The sequence below is a fragment of the Neoarius graeffei genome, chromosome 21 (genome assembly GCF_027579695.1).
Source record: "Neoarius graeffei isolate fNeoGra1 chromosome 21, fNeoGra1.pri, whole genome shotgun sequence".
NCBI classification, from domain to species: domain Eukaryota; kingdom Metazoa; phylum Chordata; class Actinopteri; order Siluriformes; family Ariidae; genus Neoarius; species Neoarius graeffei.
In genome coordinates, this window is record NC_083589.1 from 45,453,110 (window position 1) to 45,471,186 (window position 18,077).

The window sequence follows — 18,077 nt, forward strand, 5'->3', positions numbered from 1 at the left end:
AGAAAGAAAGAAAGAAAGAAAGAAAGAAAGAAAGAAAGACTATAACACTTCGTGTCATTTCATTGGTGCCACAGACAGACAGACAGAACTGGAATCTAACATACCAGATGATCATACTCCGTGTCCAAAGCAGAACATATGTGACACCTGCCTTGTGACACCAGTACAGGGAAATCATCAACAGTGGAGAAGCATGCTCCCTGCAGCCAGCACAAACATAACTCTATGATTTAACAGCATACTGTAAACTGCCAGTAACGCTTATCTATACCCTACATCATCTAAACACATATCCATACTCTATAGCACCTCATCTTTGGCTTTACACATCAATTAATTACATTACTGCAACTGCAACACATAATGTAATCACATCCCTGTCAGCAATCAGACTATCAGCAGTGTATGTAAGACAGCTGCTTACGGCTCCTGTTTCATGCTTAAGTAAGAGGAAGGAGAACTGACCCATAACACACACACACACACACACACACACACACACACACACACACACGTGTTGTTCACAATGTGCAGCCAGCACAGACTACGTGCTGAAGAGGAAGCAGTCTGTGGAGGATTGGAGTTGAGAGAACTGGGAAAGTAATCAAGCTCCATTAAGCCCTTCTCCTCTTACTGTCCTCTCACGGCAGGTCTATGTTACTCTGCCTAAACAATAGCTGAGAAATTTATTTGGGACCAGAGGAACAGGAAGACATTCAATGTCAACAAGTAACAAAAGCAACATGCACGCTCCTGCTTTGAGATGACACTTCTTATTGATACAGGACACTCTTTGATGCTGGAATATCAGCTAGACATTATCTCAAAATGGCAATAAACAAACTTGCATAAACCAGATTAATACAACACTGTGACTACAACCAAAAGGACTGTGTACATACAAAACAGACTCAAAAACACACCAAACCTTAATGGACACATGATTACACCTAAACACAGTGCTGTTTTCTGCAGGGAACAAAAAAAAGACATTTTCCAGTCAAACCTGTCTCACAGTCAATGTCTCACAGCTGGGTGCAACATGAGACAGAGATGGAACCTACTCAAAAATTGGTATGTAAGGTCAAAAAGCCAAGAATATTTAATACCAGAAATAAAAGCAATGTTCGCATGCAAGTACAGCCTGAAAAAGAGAAATCTCACTTTTCACTGAAGATCTCTACATTATAAAGGCATATATGTCTCCCTCACTGCCAGGAGAGAGCAGAAGAAAATCAATGCTTACCAGATCACTCCACATGAGTTTGTTCAAGCAGCAGCAGCCAATAAATACGCTCTGGCCCCAGCAGGGGCCAAAGTCCAAACCCAACACGCTACTCTCCTGCCTCTCGCTGTGAAGCAGATTTCCTGGCGCCTCACCAATCTAAGAGAGCAAGCGAGAAACACTCACATCTGATAAACTGTGATAAGACTTAATCTCAATATATAAGATGTGATAAACATTTACATATGTTCCTGTCAACAACAAGAGCAGCTTGTGCTTAAATATCCCCATTTACACCTATTATAATATTCTGACTCAACCTGACACACAGGTTTCAGAAAAGTCATGTTCAGCAATCTGAGAAATGAGAAAAAGCAGACAACTCTTTGGGGGCTGTGTAAAAGGGACCATGCTGCTTCAGTTTGGAAAACATCTGTACAAACAGAAGTGCAGCATGGGCATTGCTACACTTTTGTCTCACTTTAACCTGGAGATACATTCAGGGTCACTGGATCATCCATTGTGCAAGAATTCACTAATTTATGATAGAGAAAAGAATACAAATCATGCAATCAGCTGCAGTGGTTCAAAAACAGTACAAGTGAAAATACATGAAAGAAAAAGTTCATTGTAAACAGGACAGATGAGGTGGATCAATGGAACACTGGATGGAACTGATTCCCAGGGCCCTCAATAGACAAGATACAGATACCAAAGATGACCCTAAGGAACAAAAATTGTAAAGTCTTATGCAGTAAGTTGTCAGGAAATTCAAAATTATAATACTAGGACCAGGGAGTGGGTATAAAGTTAAAAGATAGAAATGTACTGGGCTCCAATATCACCTGACGGCTAAAAGTGGCATTAATCACAGCAGGGAGATAAAAGCAGCGTATATTGCAAATAAAATGTAGCAATAAAGATATTTCATAAATTGACTGACAATAAAGATATAAAATAGAGTGACTACTAGTAGTAAGAGTTGTAGTCATTATAATTATACACGGTGTCCCAAAATTCTCCATACATAGGAGAACTGAATGTCCATCCATCCATCCATTTGCAATACCACTTATCCAAAAGGGTTATGGAGGAAACTGGAGCCAATTCCAGCTGACTTCAGGCAAGAGGCAGGGTAAACCCTGAACAGGTCACCAATCTATCGCAGAGTTAACACAAAGACGAACAACCATTTACACTCACATTTACATATATGGGCAAATTAATGTAGTCAGTTAACCTAATCCTAAACCTTTTAACTGTAGGAGGAAATTGGAGCACCTGGAGGAAACCCACACAGGCACTAGGAAGACATGCAAACTCCACACAGAAAGGCCCTGTCAGCCGTGAGGTTTGAATCCATAACCTTCTTGCCATGAAGCAACAGTGCTGACCACTACACCATCGTACTGCCCAGGAAATTAACACTTTTTAACAAAATGTAACTTCATTGACAAAACATGCTCTACATGATTACTGTTTCTTAGTAAACACACACTGAGTCATCTTCCCCACTCATAATGAACTTGTGTTAACACATCTGGTGTTAGTATAGGTAATCGTATGGGGCCAAGTAAAATTAAGGATTAATTTCACAAGTTATTTTCGCGACTCAGGCAATTTCAAAACTTTGAGATCATGAGTGAAATTGATCCTTAATTTTACGAGGAACCATACGATTACTTGTTTATAATATATAGGGCCAAATTCATACTTCGGAAGCCATTCAAGTTCACAACATTTGTTATTCACATTTTCTGAACCAATCAGGGCGCAAGACTATCTTGCACGTTTGAATCAGTTTCTAAAGTGTCTTTTCATCATGACACGGCGACAGGACACGAGGATTTTGAAAATGGTTTACAAAATTTTATTGGAACTTCTTTACAAAAGCCATTTTGTTGACAAAATTTGCTAATTTTTGTAACCGTACACAGCAAAATCCCCAGTGTTGAATTAACACCCAGAGTGTTTATATAGGTCCAATTGGACCCAAATTAACTCTGAAAGTGTTAATTCAACACTGAGGAATTTGCTGTGTAACAAAACAACAAACTAGCCCATAGCTAGTTTCAGAAATATGGCCCCGTGTTAAGGAAAAAAGCCCTCCTTGATTGACCAATCAGAATTGAGTAATTTGGCCCTATGTATTATAATGTACGTAATTGCACTTTGAATGCATTCTTTGAAATGATCATTGTGCTGCAGCCATGAGAATGATTTCAATATGTTCTACTTTTGTTGAAGGCATTTTTAAAGGCTATCTGGGGTGTATATATATATATATATATATATATATATATATATATATATATATATAAAATTAGTCATGTAATTTTCTACTATTACTACTTATATAATCTATCATATCTCCTACTATGGGGTGGCACGGTGGTGTAGTGGTTAGCGCTGTCGCCTCACAGCAAGAAGGTCCGGGTTCGAGCCCCATGGCCGGCGAGGGCCTTTCTGTGCGGAGTTTGCATGTTCTCCCCGTGTCCGCGTGGGTTTCCTGCAGGTGCTCCGGTTTCCCCCACAGTCCAAAGACATGCAGGTTAGGTTAACTGGTGACTCTAAATTGACCGCAGGTGTGAATGGTTGTCTGTGTCTATGTGTCAGCCCTGTGATGACCTGGCGACTTGTCCAGGGTGTACCCCGCCTTTCGCCCGTAGTCAGCTGGGATAGGCTCCAGCTTGCCTGCGACCCTGTAGAACAGGATAAAGCAGCTAGAGATAATGAGAATGAGATGAGATCTCCTACTATGTAATTATATAATATCCATATTTTCAAAGCCTACCTAATACTACTGACTATCATTTAATGATTACTACAATCACTTTCACTTAGCTGCTACTTTAAGGAGGTGTACTGTACTTTGTATCTTTGTTGTGCATTGAACTGCTGCAACAAAACCATTTCTACTCAGGGATCAATAAAGTAGGGTACTTACATACTTACTACTTTCATACTTACTACTTAATTACTATCCATCCATCCATCCATCCATCCATCCATCCATCCATCCATCAATTGCAGATTCAGACCAATACCATGCAAAGCAATACTGCATTACAATGCTACCATATACAATGTTGAGGCAGAGGCACTTCATACAGTATGGCACTTCATGGACATTCATATGCAAACTTGCCTTAAAATATAAAGAAATGTATACATTTATATTATATTATTTATAGATTTATATTACATGTATATAACTAGAGAACAACCTGTTTTCTCCAAAAAAGACAAAACAAACAAACAAACAATCCTACAGATACTACCTCTCTTTTGATTTGCAGTTCCCATATAGAACCAAACTGTACTGATAACAGTGATTATATATAACCTATTACAGTGGCACACAAGCTCATTGCTGACCAAAATACCCCACTACCTCAGTGAAGTTCATTTCACCCAATCCGAAGTCGCCATAAACCAGTTCCTCCAAACTGCCACTCAGACCTCCTACTTCCAGCCTCTTCGTCGCTGCTCCACTTCCGGTCAAACCCATCAGTGCAGCCAATAAGCGAAGGACAGCAGAGTCGTTGCTATGCGACAGCAACTTCCCTTAGAATATGGGATTTACTGAGGAGGCTCGCTGGGGTTCAGTGTTTCCGCGGTCAGGATGGCACAAGAATTCAAATAACTGAAAAACTATTTTTTAAAAAGCTACACTACGTTACTACAATAATAAGATAAAGTGTGAAATACTCCAAAGACAGATGCTTTGACTATCTTGTCAGTATGATTAATAACACAGCCACCTGTTAAAGTTGTTAAGGGAAAACCTGATCAGTGCTGCCACCTGCTGATCAACACAAACACACTCCATCCTTCAGGAACCCTTTATTCATTAGAAGTGAGAAAGATTCATAAATAAATTCAGTTTTGTGGAAGTAAATTGTTAAATACTTTTAATTACTTAATCTAAAGTTACTAATTTCTGATTGCTTAGTTAAACTAAGCATTTCTACTAAGTTAGGGTAATTTTACTGAAGGCGAGACACTACAGGTTGAAACAATATGTTTGCTCAAAACAATTATTATCTCATTAAACTTTAAATCACGTTTGGCTTTTCAAATTTTCTCGAAATTGCTTTCTTTTTTTCTGTAATCAGAATAAAAGAATCTTAGTTTATAGATCTGTGGTTCTCAAACATTTTGTAGCCAGAGACTCTTTAAACTGTCAAATAAATTCCATGGACCCCCACAGTATAAATTTATTTCATGAACATTATTTTAAAAAAATTTAATGATATTTTTGGAGCCATGGAACTTCATATTTGTGAAATTACGCTGATGCAACACATTAGGTCTGAACTGACTTTAGTACTTGGGCCCCGATATATAACTTTGATAATATTACATTGTGATTTAAACCAGTGTAACAAAATTACCAAAAAAAAAAAAAAAAGTCATGGACCCCATGGCTATGCTTCCCCAGACCCCACTTTGAGAACCACTGTTCTAGGTTCATGATATTTTACATATTCATACCTTTCTCTGATTAGAATAATATTACAGAAGAATTTCCCAAAATGTTCATTAGGGATGGATTTACATTTTATATATATATATGTGTGTGTGTGTGTGTGTGTTTATTTCCTGTAAAAGTGTTTCGAGAGCATCTTCACTGTGAAATAAATATTTAATTTTAATAATAACAAAAGGCTCGATTTTCGGTTTTACTGAGTCTGCAAATCTATGCATGTTACATTAATTTAACACTCACTGGCATGAATACAATTTCCAATACAAAATTTAATGAATGCCAGCATTCAACTGGTAAAGCTTTATTTAATATATATATATATATATATATATATATATATATATATATACATTACTCTATTAATCTATATTGTCTTCACTTATGCTAGCTAACTTTCCTAAACAGATCATGAGAATGAATTAATAACAAATTTCATGTATTCTTGCAATTTTGTCCCAGATTGTCCCACAACAGTAGAATAACATGAAATATACAATTTAGTTAAAACATTTTTAACACAGGAGTAAATAGGAAGAATACTGATATCAGCCTATCATCCCCATCATGCAATACCATGGCAACAAGGTTACCATGGTCCCATGTCAGCGCCATCACTTCCTGTCTGCCCCGCCGTCTGTTCTCTTGTGTGTGCCAGTCTCTGCATGCCCCCCTAGGTGCCCGCCAGCATCTATAAATTCTGTACCAGTCAAAGGCTGGCCAGCCTGCAGCCATGTAACTGCTCTCTTAACACTGGATAATGGCTTTAGTTACAGAACCAGCTGCTCCAGGGCTACACAATAGGTGTTTCTGGAGAACAGTGTAAGATATTTTGCTGATGTCCTGGTCCCCTAGGTTATAGTAAAAATAACAATTTCCTCAAAGAACAACAGTAATACAGAACATAAAATTTTGTATTAAAAATTCAATAAACACATGTAGTTATATATTTATCTTTATTATTTGTCTTCAGACCACACTGCAAAATTTGACAGTCCTAGTAGAAAAAAAAAAACAACCCTCCGCTGGTTGGGCGCCATCTTGTTGTTGGTATCCAGTGACGTATTGCTGCCCTTCAGGGAAGGCAGTAGGTTGTATAGTTATCTCCTGATGGGGCAAAATCACGACCCTGAAACCACACAACCTACTACCTCACCCTGTACGAACATCACTGAAAGCTTTCTCTAGGGCACAGACATCTCGTTTGAGCTCACAGATGAACAAACATCTGTGGAACTCAAAGAAGAGCTGCTTGGCTCTTGTCTGTCTCAAAATATCAACAGAAATCAGACTAAAATGAAGACACTGCTGGATAAACTCAGTTTCACATTGTTCAATTGTTTCATTGAGGCCAAAATGCTTTTTAGTACAGTTCAGTGCAAATGTTTGCCTTTGCTTGAAGGAAAAAAGAAGACAACATAAAGACATTACATTTATAGAAACAAGACTTTTTGTGTGTTAGGTATCACAAAGGTTACTTCATTATCACATGCACTAAAATGGTCAAACAGTATATAATTTAAAATGTTTGCACCCCCTTTATGAATGTCATGTCAAATTATTTCTAATAACTTGTATATCCATGTTTTTCTTGATAAATTATTTGTTCTCGGATGTCATTTTTCAGATCTCCCTTCTTCAGATTAGAAGGTCAGGTCAAAAATGTCCTTTCAAAAATATTACTTCTTGTTTTGTAATCTATCCAACATTTCGCATTTAAACTTTTTTTTCCCTACATTTTCCCTAGTTTCTGCCCAGAATCTATGGAGGTGCAAACTTTTACACTCTTTTGAAGTTACTATCACAGGGAGTCTAGTAAATCCTTAAACGCATCTGTGTTGATGTCCTTCACTGGTCGTGCAGCTCTTGATTGATGACATTGAGGCCACTTCAGGAAAGACAGTAAGTTGTATAGTTATCTGACAGCAAGGGTTCAACCCTAAAACTATACAACCTACTACCTCACCCCAAAGGACCTGCAACAGGACTGACGATTCCTGTTCCTCAACTTACAAACAATTCATTCCCACAATCCAATACAGAATAATTAATGATACACGATGATTATTAGGCACCATATATTGAGAACACACATGTAAACAAGAAGTATGCAGTAATGATACCACCTTCATACCCAGCTCTGCTTCATGAAGAGTTCTATGGGACATGGTTTTATGTAAAAAACCAATAATTTGGCCATCTGTGGAAGAGAGGAAGAGAGAGAAAGGGACAAAAAGAAATTGGATTGTCAACATATTTATTTACATGTACCACAGTCAACACAGCAGTGACTCTTGCTTTCTCCCACTGTGTCTTTAGCTGCACTGCCTGGTGTGATGTTTCTTGAACTCCCTTCATTATTAATGGAATCCTTGTTTACAGTTGTGCCTGCTGAGCCTGAGGAGGATCAGATCGCACCTCTGTCTGGCTTGAGTGAGCTCTGGCGTATTGGTGTGGTTCCATGTGTGTGGACTGCGAGTGTGCAGGTACGACTGTGGCATGCATACATGAGTGTCCATATCTGAGTAACTGGGAGATCTGCGGTGAGAGTAAGGATGTAGTCATGTGTGGGAGTGAAAGTGTGGGCTACATTGTGGTTCACCTCAGGCACACACACGCAGCTTAGTCATACTACCACAGACCCCACTGTTACCGCAGCACTGACTCACACACGCTCAGCATACACACACAATCACACACAATACACAAACACATTACCACTAACTAAAACACTGATTCAAGTCATTTTCAAAACAAAATAATACTAAAATATCCAATGTCTATTTTGAAGAGCCATATAGTATATCTGTGGGCAAATCAAATTTAATTCATGGCTTAATATTAGGTTTGGGGATTATTCTTTCGCAATTTTTATTCAGGAACAATGTTATAAATACATATTGTTAAAACACCACTGAAAAGAAAAACCTCTGAAATCTCTTAATTTTGCTCCTGCCTTATTCTCTGGCTTCCATAAGAAGTTATGTAAGGACAATTCTTTTTGATTTAAACACATCTGTTTTCCTTGTTTTCCTTCTTTCCTTTTTATTTTCAGAAAAAAGTGCACTGTTTATTTTTCTTTTTGACTTTGACCAATTTTTAAAAATGAACAGTTTATAATGTCATTTACATTACTTGTCAAACACTTTCTCTTTCTGAAGATTTTTATTAGACAGCATAGAGTAGGAGTAACCTGTTCTGAATCATACCCTATAAATGTACACCTCCTCGGTGAAGGGCGTTTAAAAAATCAACCACCTCTACAATAAAGCAGGAGAATTAGCAACATCCCTCAAGCCAAATCATCCATCCACATCAAACTGCAGTGGGAGTAATTATAAGGCCTCCTTGGTGTCCTTGAAAGACCTGTTGGAGTGAGTAGAGTTAAATGTGGAGCTGCGCTCCACTCCCTCTCTGTGTGTCTAACAATGTTTGGCATAACAGGAGCTGTTTGTGCTGGACTTTTAATAGATAAATGTGAAGCCTTCTTTTATCCCACACATTCTGCTCTCCTCCCAGTTCCATCACGTCACTGTAATATTACATGGCGTGACTCTGCCATTATGTGACCTAGATGCAGGAATCGCACATTTCGTAGAGACAGGTTCGATCCCTGAGCATATAATATTAAGCCATGTCACACATGCAGACCGTCCATAAAAGGGAGCTGTAGTATCCTTTAATGCCTTTCTTAGTCTGAAACATGCACATCCTATACATTCACAGTGCATGCATTGTGCATTCATTTGTGCTAGATGTAGATTATCATTGTCTGTTGTTTGAATACTTTGCTCATATGACCCTGTGGAGCCTGGTGGAGATGGAGTCAGGTTGGAGCAATTAGCAGCCAATAGGTGGCGCTGTACTCCTAAGGCTTGAGTCCTGCCTGTGAGAGTGAGAGAGCTGTGTTCTGTCACAATAGGGCTTTTATGCAGAACAGGCCACTCTCTGCACTGCTCCAGAGTCCTGTTTCTCTTAATCCCCATTTGAACTTTGGGTGCTGGAGTCACTTTCACATTTTCATGTACCTGATTTCTGTTACCAAAGCTGCAGCAAGGAACCTGGTCACTGGGACAACTTTTTACTGAGAACGATTTGATTTGCTGCAGTGCGTGAACTCCACAGACAGACAGCAATGCACGCTGTCTGCTGTAATATTCCAGTGATAAATCAGTGCTGCAGGGATTTGAATATGTCTTTTAGCACAAAGTCATAAGTCAACAAAATTAAAAATGAAGCCGCTGCCTGAGAACAAAAGATCTTTAAACATCGATTGATCTGTTGAACGTTTAAGATAGCCCATCACATACTAGCCAAGATAAGCAAATAATGCCCTGAAATTATCACAATTCAAAGACAATACTCGATATACTCGAATACTCTTTTGAGTTCGCAAACCATAAAAATGAGGCAACACCAACTAACAAATAACAAGCTTCCCAGCTATTGACCAAAAAACTGAACACAATATAGATGTAATAAATGCATAGATATCCAAATACACTAAGCAGAACCAAGCAGCAGACTCAGAGTCCTAATCAAGATGCTTTATAAAAAAAAAATTTAAAAAAATCAGTGCAACGTGTTTTTGTTTTCACCATTCTCACAGCACTTTGGTGGAAAAAAAAGTTTGATTTGTTAATTCCAGATAAGTTGGGCTCTATCTTCGTCCTCTACTTTACTAAATGTATAGCCATGGCCAAAATCATAACAAGTTAAAATTTCGTTCCACAAAATGTCATTCATCTACAATTCGTCGTCAATGTAGTTACATGATTTTGATGACCAACTGATGCGATACCAAACTGAAATGGCAAACTTTAAGCAAACAGCTTCGGTTCAGTCTCATCTGGGTGACAATGCTACGACTGTACTGTTACTCCACTGACGTCATGGGACTCACTAAGATAATACACTAATGTCAGTTTGATTATGATTTGAAACCAAACAATATATAGTTACTAAAGCAATTAAATGAATTTAATGTATTTTCAAATCACAGGGAAAAAAACTGATAATTGAAAGAAATCTGCAGTAATTTCAGCAAAATTTTTCATTCAAGAGCAGTGCCTTTTTTATGCTTTACTAATAATCTGTAAAATCCGTCTGATGCTGTAGTACTTGCACTGTCTTATAAGTTTTTATTTTATGTCCTTAATTATTTTTCTAGATTAAATCAATTATCTAAATATTAATATAAAACAATTCTACAGATGTCAGTCTGGAAAATAAATGGCCATAATGATCTTAGTTGTTCATGAAATACTTCTAAATGGCATTAAATAATTCTAAAAACACACTTTCAGTATTTTCTGCAGTGCAGTCACAGAAATGGATGTGCTTAAACTCAGTCTTAACTAAAAAGATTTAAGATTTCCTGTCCTATTTAATTTGTTCAAGAATTAAACTGAAACAAGACACAGGTAATGCCAGTAATATCATAAAGTCAGCATTTTATTGCGTGCACACACACACACACACACACACACACACACACACACACACACACACACACACACACGTCTGCACTGCATTATAAATACATTTCAGTGTTGATCACACATTAAATGTTGATTAAAATAGCAGGAGATTCAGAAATCCAAATTATTGTCAGCTACATAATTAACAACATTTTTTCTTTCATTTTGTAATTAAGCATTAATTATGCATTTTACTTCTAGAAATGGAAAATGTGGTGAGGGAAGTGCATATATATATATATATATATATATGTGTGTGTGTGTGTGTGTGTGTGTGTGTGTGTGTGTGTGTGTGTGTGTGAGAAAGCAAATGAATTCTTTATATACATCACTTTTTGCTAGGCAAAATAACCATTAACACAACATTAACACACAACTTGCTTAATTGTTAGTGACACTTATACACAAAATATTTTTTCTTTCGAAGAAAAACTGCCACTAGATTTCTGCATTCAAAGGTTTGAAAAAACTGTGTTCTAGACTAACATTCAGTTCCACTATGTTTTACCATCATCTGAACATAGTTAAACATTTAAACACACACACACACACACACACACACACACACACACACACACACACACAAGAAAAATTTCCATGCCTTAAATGCCTATAGTACACACAAACATTTTTAATACATTTTTTATTAATTCATTAATTGATCAAATTTTCAAACACCATTTCAATTGTCCTAATTTTCCTGAACCTCCAGTTCTGTAAATATTTTCATGCTTGAAATATTTTGCTAATTTGAAACAGCAAATTAATTTTTTCAGTGTGTCTACAGATACAGCTGTAATTATGCTTTAAATGTTTATGTTACTAACTATCCTTAACATCCAGAAATAACTAGAAAAATATCATTTGTACACTTCCGTTTTGAGGTGCTGTCAAATTATTACATTTCATGCCCCATTATTCTGTTTTTTTTTCTTTTTTTTCTTAATTCTGCACTGAACACAAGACACGTCTTCTGTCTAGACTGGGTATGGATGAGTGTCTTTTCAGGGTGGGGGGAGAGGGGGGTGTAAACCCTTTAGTCTCATATGCACACATTAAAGGCGTGGGAATTTCATTCAGGGCTGAACTAGAGTCCTCTTGTGGGGCACATGGCAAGTGTGTCTAGGTGTGTGTTGTGTGTATGTCTTTATGTGACAGTGATGGAGTGTGTTTTGCAATTTTGGAAATATACACACCTTTTCACCAGAAAACACACACACACACACACACACACACACACACACACACACACACACACACACACATACGTGCAAACGCCAGAAGATTCTGGAGAAATATGCTGGACAAATTTAAAAATGTAATTTGAAACAATATAAATAAATTCAATTCATAAATCAAAAGACACGCATTATATTTCATCATTTCAAATGACCAAGGATTAAGGGTTTAACCTCAAGCTTCAATCATGTCTCAACCACCCTCTCTTTTACATGATGCCACCTGCAATGTGCATAGACCATACACCATTTCTGGAACACTCCATTCACTACAGAAAAAACAGAGTTGATGGGTAGATTGGGAAAGGGTGGGTGGGGTTTTGTTCATTGCCAACTCAATATGCCACTTACGTGCCAAAACACTTCAATACCCCCACTCAGAGTTTAATCTGTCATTTGTCCAGCAGTAAACTACCTATCATAAACCAACTCAGGTGAAGCAGACCTGCTGAACTACTTGCCTATAAATTTTAATTTAATTGCATTTACAGGGAGAAATGTTGTCATCACAACTGCACCACCAGCTATATATTTTAAATCACAATTTATCATTGTTTTGCTGAGTAAACATGCAAAACAATGAATTATTAGATCTTCAAAAGATGCTTGTCTGTGTGTGTGTGTGTGTGTGTGTGTGTGTGTGTGTGTGTGTGTGTGTGTGTGTGTGTGTGCTCAGAGATTTCTTTTTGTCATGCTACTGAGATTATTTTTGTCTTATTACTGCTACCAATATTAACCAACAAAAATAATATACCAGCAACATTACAGAAAATTATAAACAAAATAAAATAAATACAGACATCAGTAGATATGCATGAAATAAATTATGGAAAATTCCAGAAAAAAATTCAAATACTTGTTTTAAATATAAAGCGACGTGTTTGAATTTCTCAGTGCAGTTTCGTGATGAATATCGATTATAATGTGAAATTACAAAAAACATTTCTTTAAACATTACAAAATATTGATTGCGATAGTAAAGCTGTTATAGTTCTAATTTTTGCAGCATTCTCAATTCTGAAAGATTGAATATCTTAAAACTTATATGTTATTATGTAACAATACAACCACGACATATATCGCAAAAAGTTAATACTACCATGATATTGTGAAAATTAAGAAATAAAACTGACATTATAACATTATTATGCATACTTATGAACACAGTATTATTTTGATTTATTTCTTGTAAATATGACATTTATTTAAAAAAAAATGTATGAAGCGCAACACAATACAGCATATGAAGTGATCTAGAAAGCAAGTCCTGTACTCATGGCTTCTTTATAAAATGAATTTGATGCCTGTAGAAAATGTTGGGATGGTAGCAGGGTTTGGCCTGGCCTTAATGTTGTAATGAGCCTTTATAAGGATTTGCTTGAGAAGGACTCCCTTCTCAGCCTTTTTTTTTTCGTGATCGGAAACCAAATAAGCCCAGTAAAGACAGTGAATCCAAAGTTCGATGGTAAAGCAGGCAAGTTTTCTTATTCTAAGCACCCAAATATTGATGAGGTTGACATACTATTATTATTAAAACCGCCTGGCGATTTGCGCCATATTTTGCAGCAAAAAGTTAGTATTTTATTCGACCCGTTACTGTGCGGATTTTACATCTTGTTCATGGAAATTTTAAAAACCCCTTTAGTAAAACCAAAGCTAAGAAATACAATGTTTTTACGTAATTCAAAGTGCATCCCAAGACACGCAAACATAAAAGCACATTTGAATTAAATATACATGGCTACATTCGATAACAATAACAGACCTGAACTGTGCGAGTTAAGAATTAAATTATAGATAAAACCTCACACAAAACTATTAAAAAAAACTTACCTCGCAAATGAGGAAAATGTGAGCAGACTGAGGCAATACAGTCTGGTCCTGAAGGCCTATGTTTAGGAAGAGAGCGACAGAGAGAGAGCGAGGAGTGAGCTCTCGTGGAGGAGACAGGCCTGAGGGGGCCAAGCCAGTCTGTCTACCCCAACTGCAGCCCCCAGTGTTGGACCACATGCCTGTCCACCACCGCTGGCCTGGGACAAGCAGGCCCTAGCCACAATAGGAGGCCATGATGCTCATCGGTGAGACGCGTGGGTCGGCCCGTCTGCCAGTTAACAAGTCTTTGAATGAGGAATGTTAGCAAACAGGCAAATAGAATGTCCGCTGCATGCTAATGATCCAGCCAGTCCGCTTGCAGCATTGGCCCGGGCCTATGAATAATTCAGCAGGCTGAAAACCGAGCTCCCTCCCCCTTTAACCCCCTCCCCTCCACACCCCATGCCTCTGAAATGCCTTCAGTGGACGGAGAGAGTGCATGAGGAGAGAGAGAGCGAGAGAGAGAGAGAGAGAGACGAAGAGAGCAGGCGAGATGGAGGAAAAGTATTCCAAATCTCAGCTCGCTCGCTAGCTCACTTCCTCTGCCGTTGCATGCTGAAGGTCCACTTTTACATCCAGCTGAATAAACACGCAATGTCACATGTACATGTATGTACACACCCCGCTCTAAATCTGCTCTTTCGTTTCAACATGCAACTTATTGCTTTCGATGGAGGCATCTCTCACTCATTGCCTTTTTATGTCTTTTGTTTGGAATTGGCACCTGTCCCAGAAAAAGCTCCACCACTGCACCACCCTCCTGCTCTCCTTTCAGAGAGAGAGCGAGAGGAGTGTGAAAGAAGCACTGTATGTGTGCGCATGAGAGGGTGAGCAGAGGGAGGGTGAGAGAGAATGCAAGAGAGAGAGAGAGAGAGAGAGAGAGAGAGAGAGAGAGGGCGGTGCTTCAGCAATAGAGCTATTGGCACTTCCCTTCTCTGAGACATGCAACAAGCTGGAAGACCACAGCCATTTTCAAACCTCAGCATTACAAACGACCATTTGAGGAACTGGAGCAACAACCACAAACACCTGCACGCCAGATTCAAACAAAACCATCCAGGAGGAGAAAATGAATCTTTTGCAAAGCAGTAGAAGAAAAAGTCACTCTGTACTTGTTACAGTAAAAAGAGAAAGATCACATTACAGTTTATAAAAGCCACGAAAAGCTGTCGATATACAACAAAATGATTAAAGATTACATGCAATAATTTACATTTAAAAAAAAATAGTCTTCACAACTGGTTGGAGACATAGGGTTAAAAATCCAGAGAGTAGTAAAAAAACCCTCCTTCTCTTGGCACAAGCTGCCTGAAGGGGAGGATCTTACTGTAGAAATAGCAGCAGACACTTTTTTCTCTTTTTTAGCTGCATGCTCTCTCTCTCTCTCTCTCCGTTCTACTACTCACATGCGGTCAAGTCTGGAAAAGGAAGGGGGGGCAACTGTGGTAGAGGGAAGAGAGGAAGCGAGAGAGAGAGAGAAGTGAAGGAGAAGGGGATGATGAAATGAGGGAGTTACAAAGAACATGGGCAAAGCAGCTTTTTATTCTTCACCACAGCCAGCGAGAAAAGCTACAGAGAGAGCGAGAGAGAGAGAGAGAGCGACAGCACTGAGAGGGAGGGTCGAGAAAGAGTGGAGAAAAGGGTGACACAGCCTGTAGTTCTCATATGGACTCGTCACACACTCCCACGTGAAGATGACTATTCAAACGCAGTTTTAACTAGCATCTCTTCTACATGTGAAATTAAACTTTTAATTTTTTTAAATATGTTTTTTCTTGTCTATATGCAGTCATACATGTACTCGAATAGGCCTCATCACATATATAAAAGAGATGTTGAGTCGTTTTTCATCAAGGGACGGTCGAGTCCATTATCATTCCAAAAGGGGGAGCATTTCACCATGCAAAGCTATAAACATCAAGACGTTGGATGTAACAATTCCAAAGCATAAGAGATGGATCCAGGACGGCTTCTGACAGCTTCCTGTGTTTGAGTTTGTGTTTGTGGGTAAGTTACTCATCAATGTGTGGGACTGTTGTACCTCAGAGTCCCCCTCACACTGTACTTCCACCAATCAGAAGCTAAAAGAAAGGCTGCTTTGCTAGAGGTGAAACAGCTGCTGTCATTTGCAGGGAAAACTTTTTATGCAGTGACGCCACACACACACACACACACACACACACACTGAAGCCACACCACAGTGAGAGCACAGCCTACCTGACTCTCTGCCCAAGGCTGAGAAGTGTTTCACAGAAGAATACAGGAGGGGTTTCTGTGGCTGCTGTATTAGCCAAATCACCCTCGCCACTGTGACATTGTTCCTCTTATTTTTATTTTGATCGCAAAAATTGAGATTTAACCAAATGCAAATCCTATATTCAGATCTCTGAATCACTTCTGGCTGTACTGAGTGCCATGTGCTAATAACCCTTGGTCATTTTGCGAATCGCTTAACATATAAGCACAAAAAAACACACACACACACACACACACAAATAAATAAATAAATAAATAAATAAATAAATGCCATTGAACATTTGTAGCCTGTTACTACACTTTAAGATGAAGAACCTCTTACTTCTTACTGTGCTCATATCCCTGGAGAAACAGGAGCATTGCACGTGTGCAGCGCTGAACAGAGCGGCCACAGGATAAATGGAGCTGTCTGTGTTACAGTACACACTCGGGATTCTGCTGCTTTTAATGCTTCGCTGTGTTTAGCTGATGTGGCTCTATTCGTAGAGCAGTTATCATTGTGACAAAAACCTGTGCTATGTCCACATAGTACAGATACACGAAGTGTGCTGCTGCTGCTGCTGCTCCTTGAGCTTTCCCAATCTCTCTCACACAGAATCGCAGACAAACACACTCTCTGACAAGGAGGAGGGACAGAAAGTGGCTGGTCCACCCAGGCTCTCTCTCTCTCTCTCTCTGCTTCCTCCTGGGCCACCTCTTGGAGCTTTCTACCCTCATGTCTGTGCTGGTGCTAACTGTTCATTCGAGACAGACAAACCCACAATCAGTCGGTGCCTGATGCACACCACACCTTTGGTCCAATAGTAAATCTGGGCTGCAGGGAACCACATGAGATCGTAACGGGTAAAATGGAAAGTAAGCACTTCTAGTTTTCATGCGACAAAAGCAGATAGCGCACTTACTTTGGCAAGGCCTAGAATACTCTGACGTCACCTCGCGCCATGTCTCTTGACCAATCATGAAATAGCAAAAAGGGCCAGACATGGTTCACACATGCAACAGCACTACAGTGGCTAAAGGAAAATGGAGACACGTTCAAAATGTTTTGTGGTAGCAGTGGTGATTGTGTGTGACGCTGTTCTAATCTGCTGCTTGTTTATTATTTAACCTGTGTCTAAGGAGCTCGGGCTTGGCATGTGTGTACTGTTGTACACTGCAGAGTTCACTTGAGGACACAATTTTGGTTTTGGGTTGGCTGCCAACTCCCAAACAGTTTGCTGCTCTATAAGGCCTATCGTTCATAAGACCGATGGACTCAGAGCACTACTGATCAAATGCCAATCATAACAAACTCTTTATGATACTTTTCACAGCACAACCTCAGGGCTGTTTCATGCACCACCACAAAGATCATTTGTGAAACTTTCTTGCGATCGAAAAGCTTTTTTCCCCCTGAAGGTTCTATCTAATCTTCTCAACCTTTAATGATCATGGCTAGTTTACCAATTGGTTGTTTTCAGAACAGATTTATTGTGCCTAAACTTTTTTCTTTTAAATCAGGCAGCAATATACAAAAA

General features: G+C 38.7%; 1 protein-coding gene and 1 long non-coding RNA gene across 4 annotated transcripts in view; both read right to left on the reverse strand.

Annotated features, from left to right (window-relative positions):
- Positions 1 to 4,727, reverse strand: part of pparaa (peroxisome proliferator-activated receptor alpha a) — a 45,199-nt gene extending 40,472 nt beyond the window's left edge. For 2 of the 3 annotated variants that reach the window (XM_060903219.1, XM_060903217.1), the window contains exon 1: positions 1,247 to 1,426. Coding sequence is in view for 1 of the 3 variants with exons in the window: in XM_060903220.1 (XP_060759203.1) it covers positions 1,247 to 1,384; positions 4,620 to 4,634 (153 nt within the window). In the remaining 2 variants the exon portion in view is untranslated. Of the gene's footprint in view, positions 1 to 1,246; positions 1,427 to 4,619 lie in introns of those variants that run through there. The other variant, XM_060903220.1, reaches the window with a different exon arrangement.
- A 6,423-nt stretch (positions 4,728 to 11,150) lies between these two features.
- LOC132869789 (uncharacterized) lies at positions 11,151 to 18,045 on the reverse strand. The gene is made up of 2 exons (XR_009651008.1): positions 14,266 to 18,045; positions 11,151 to 12,701 (listed from the first exon to the last, which is right to left on the reverse strand). It is a non-coding gene; the product is annotated as an uncharacterized LOC132869789 (long non-coding RNA).
- Positions 18,046 to 18,077: the final 32 nt, after the last annotated feature.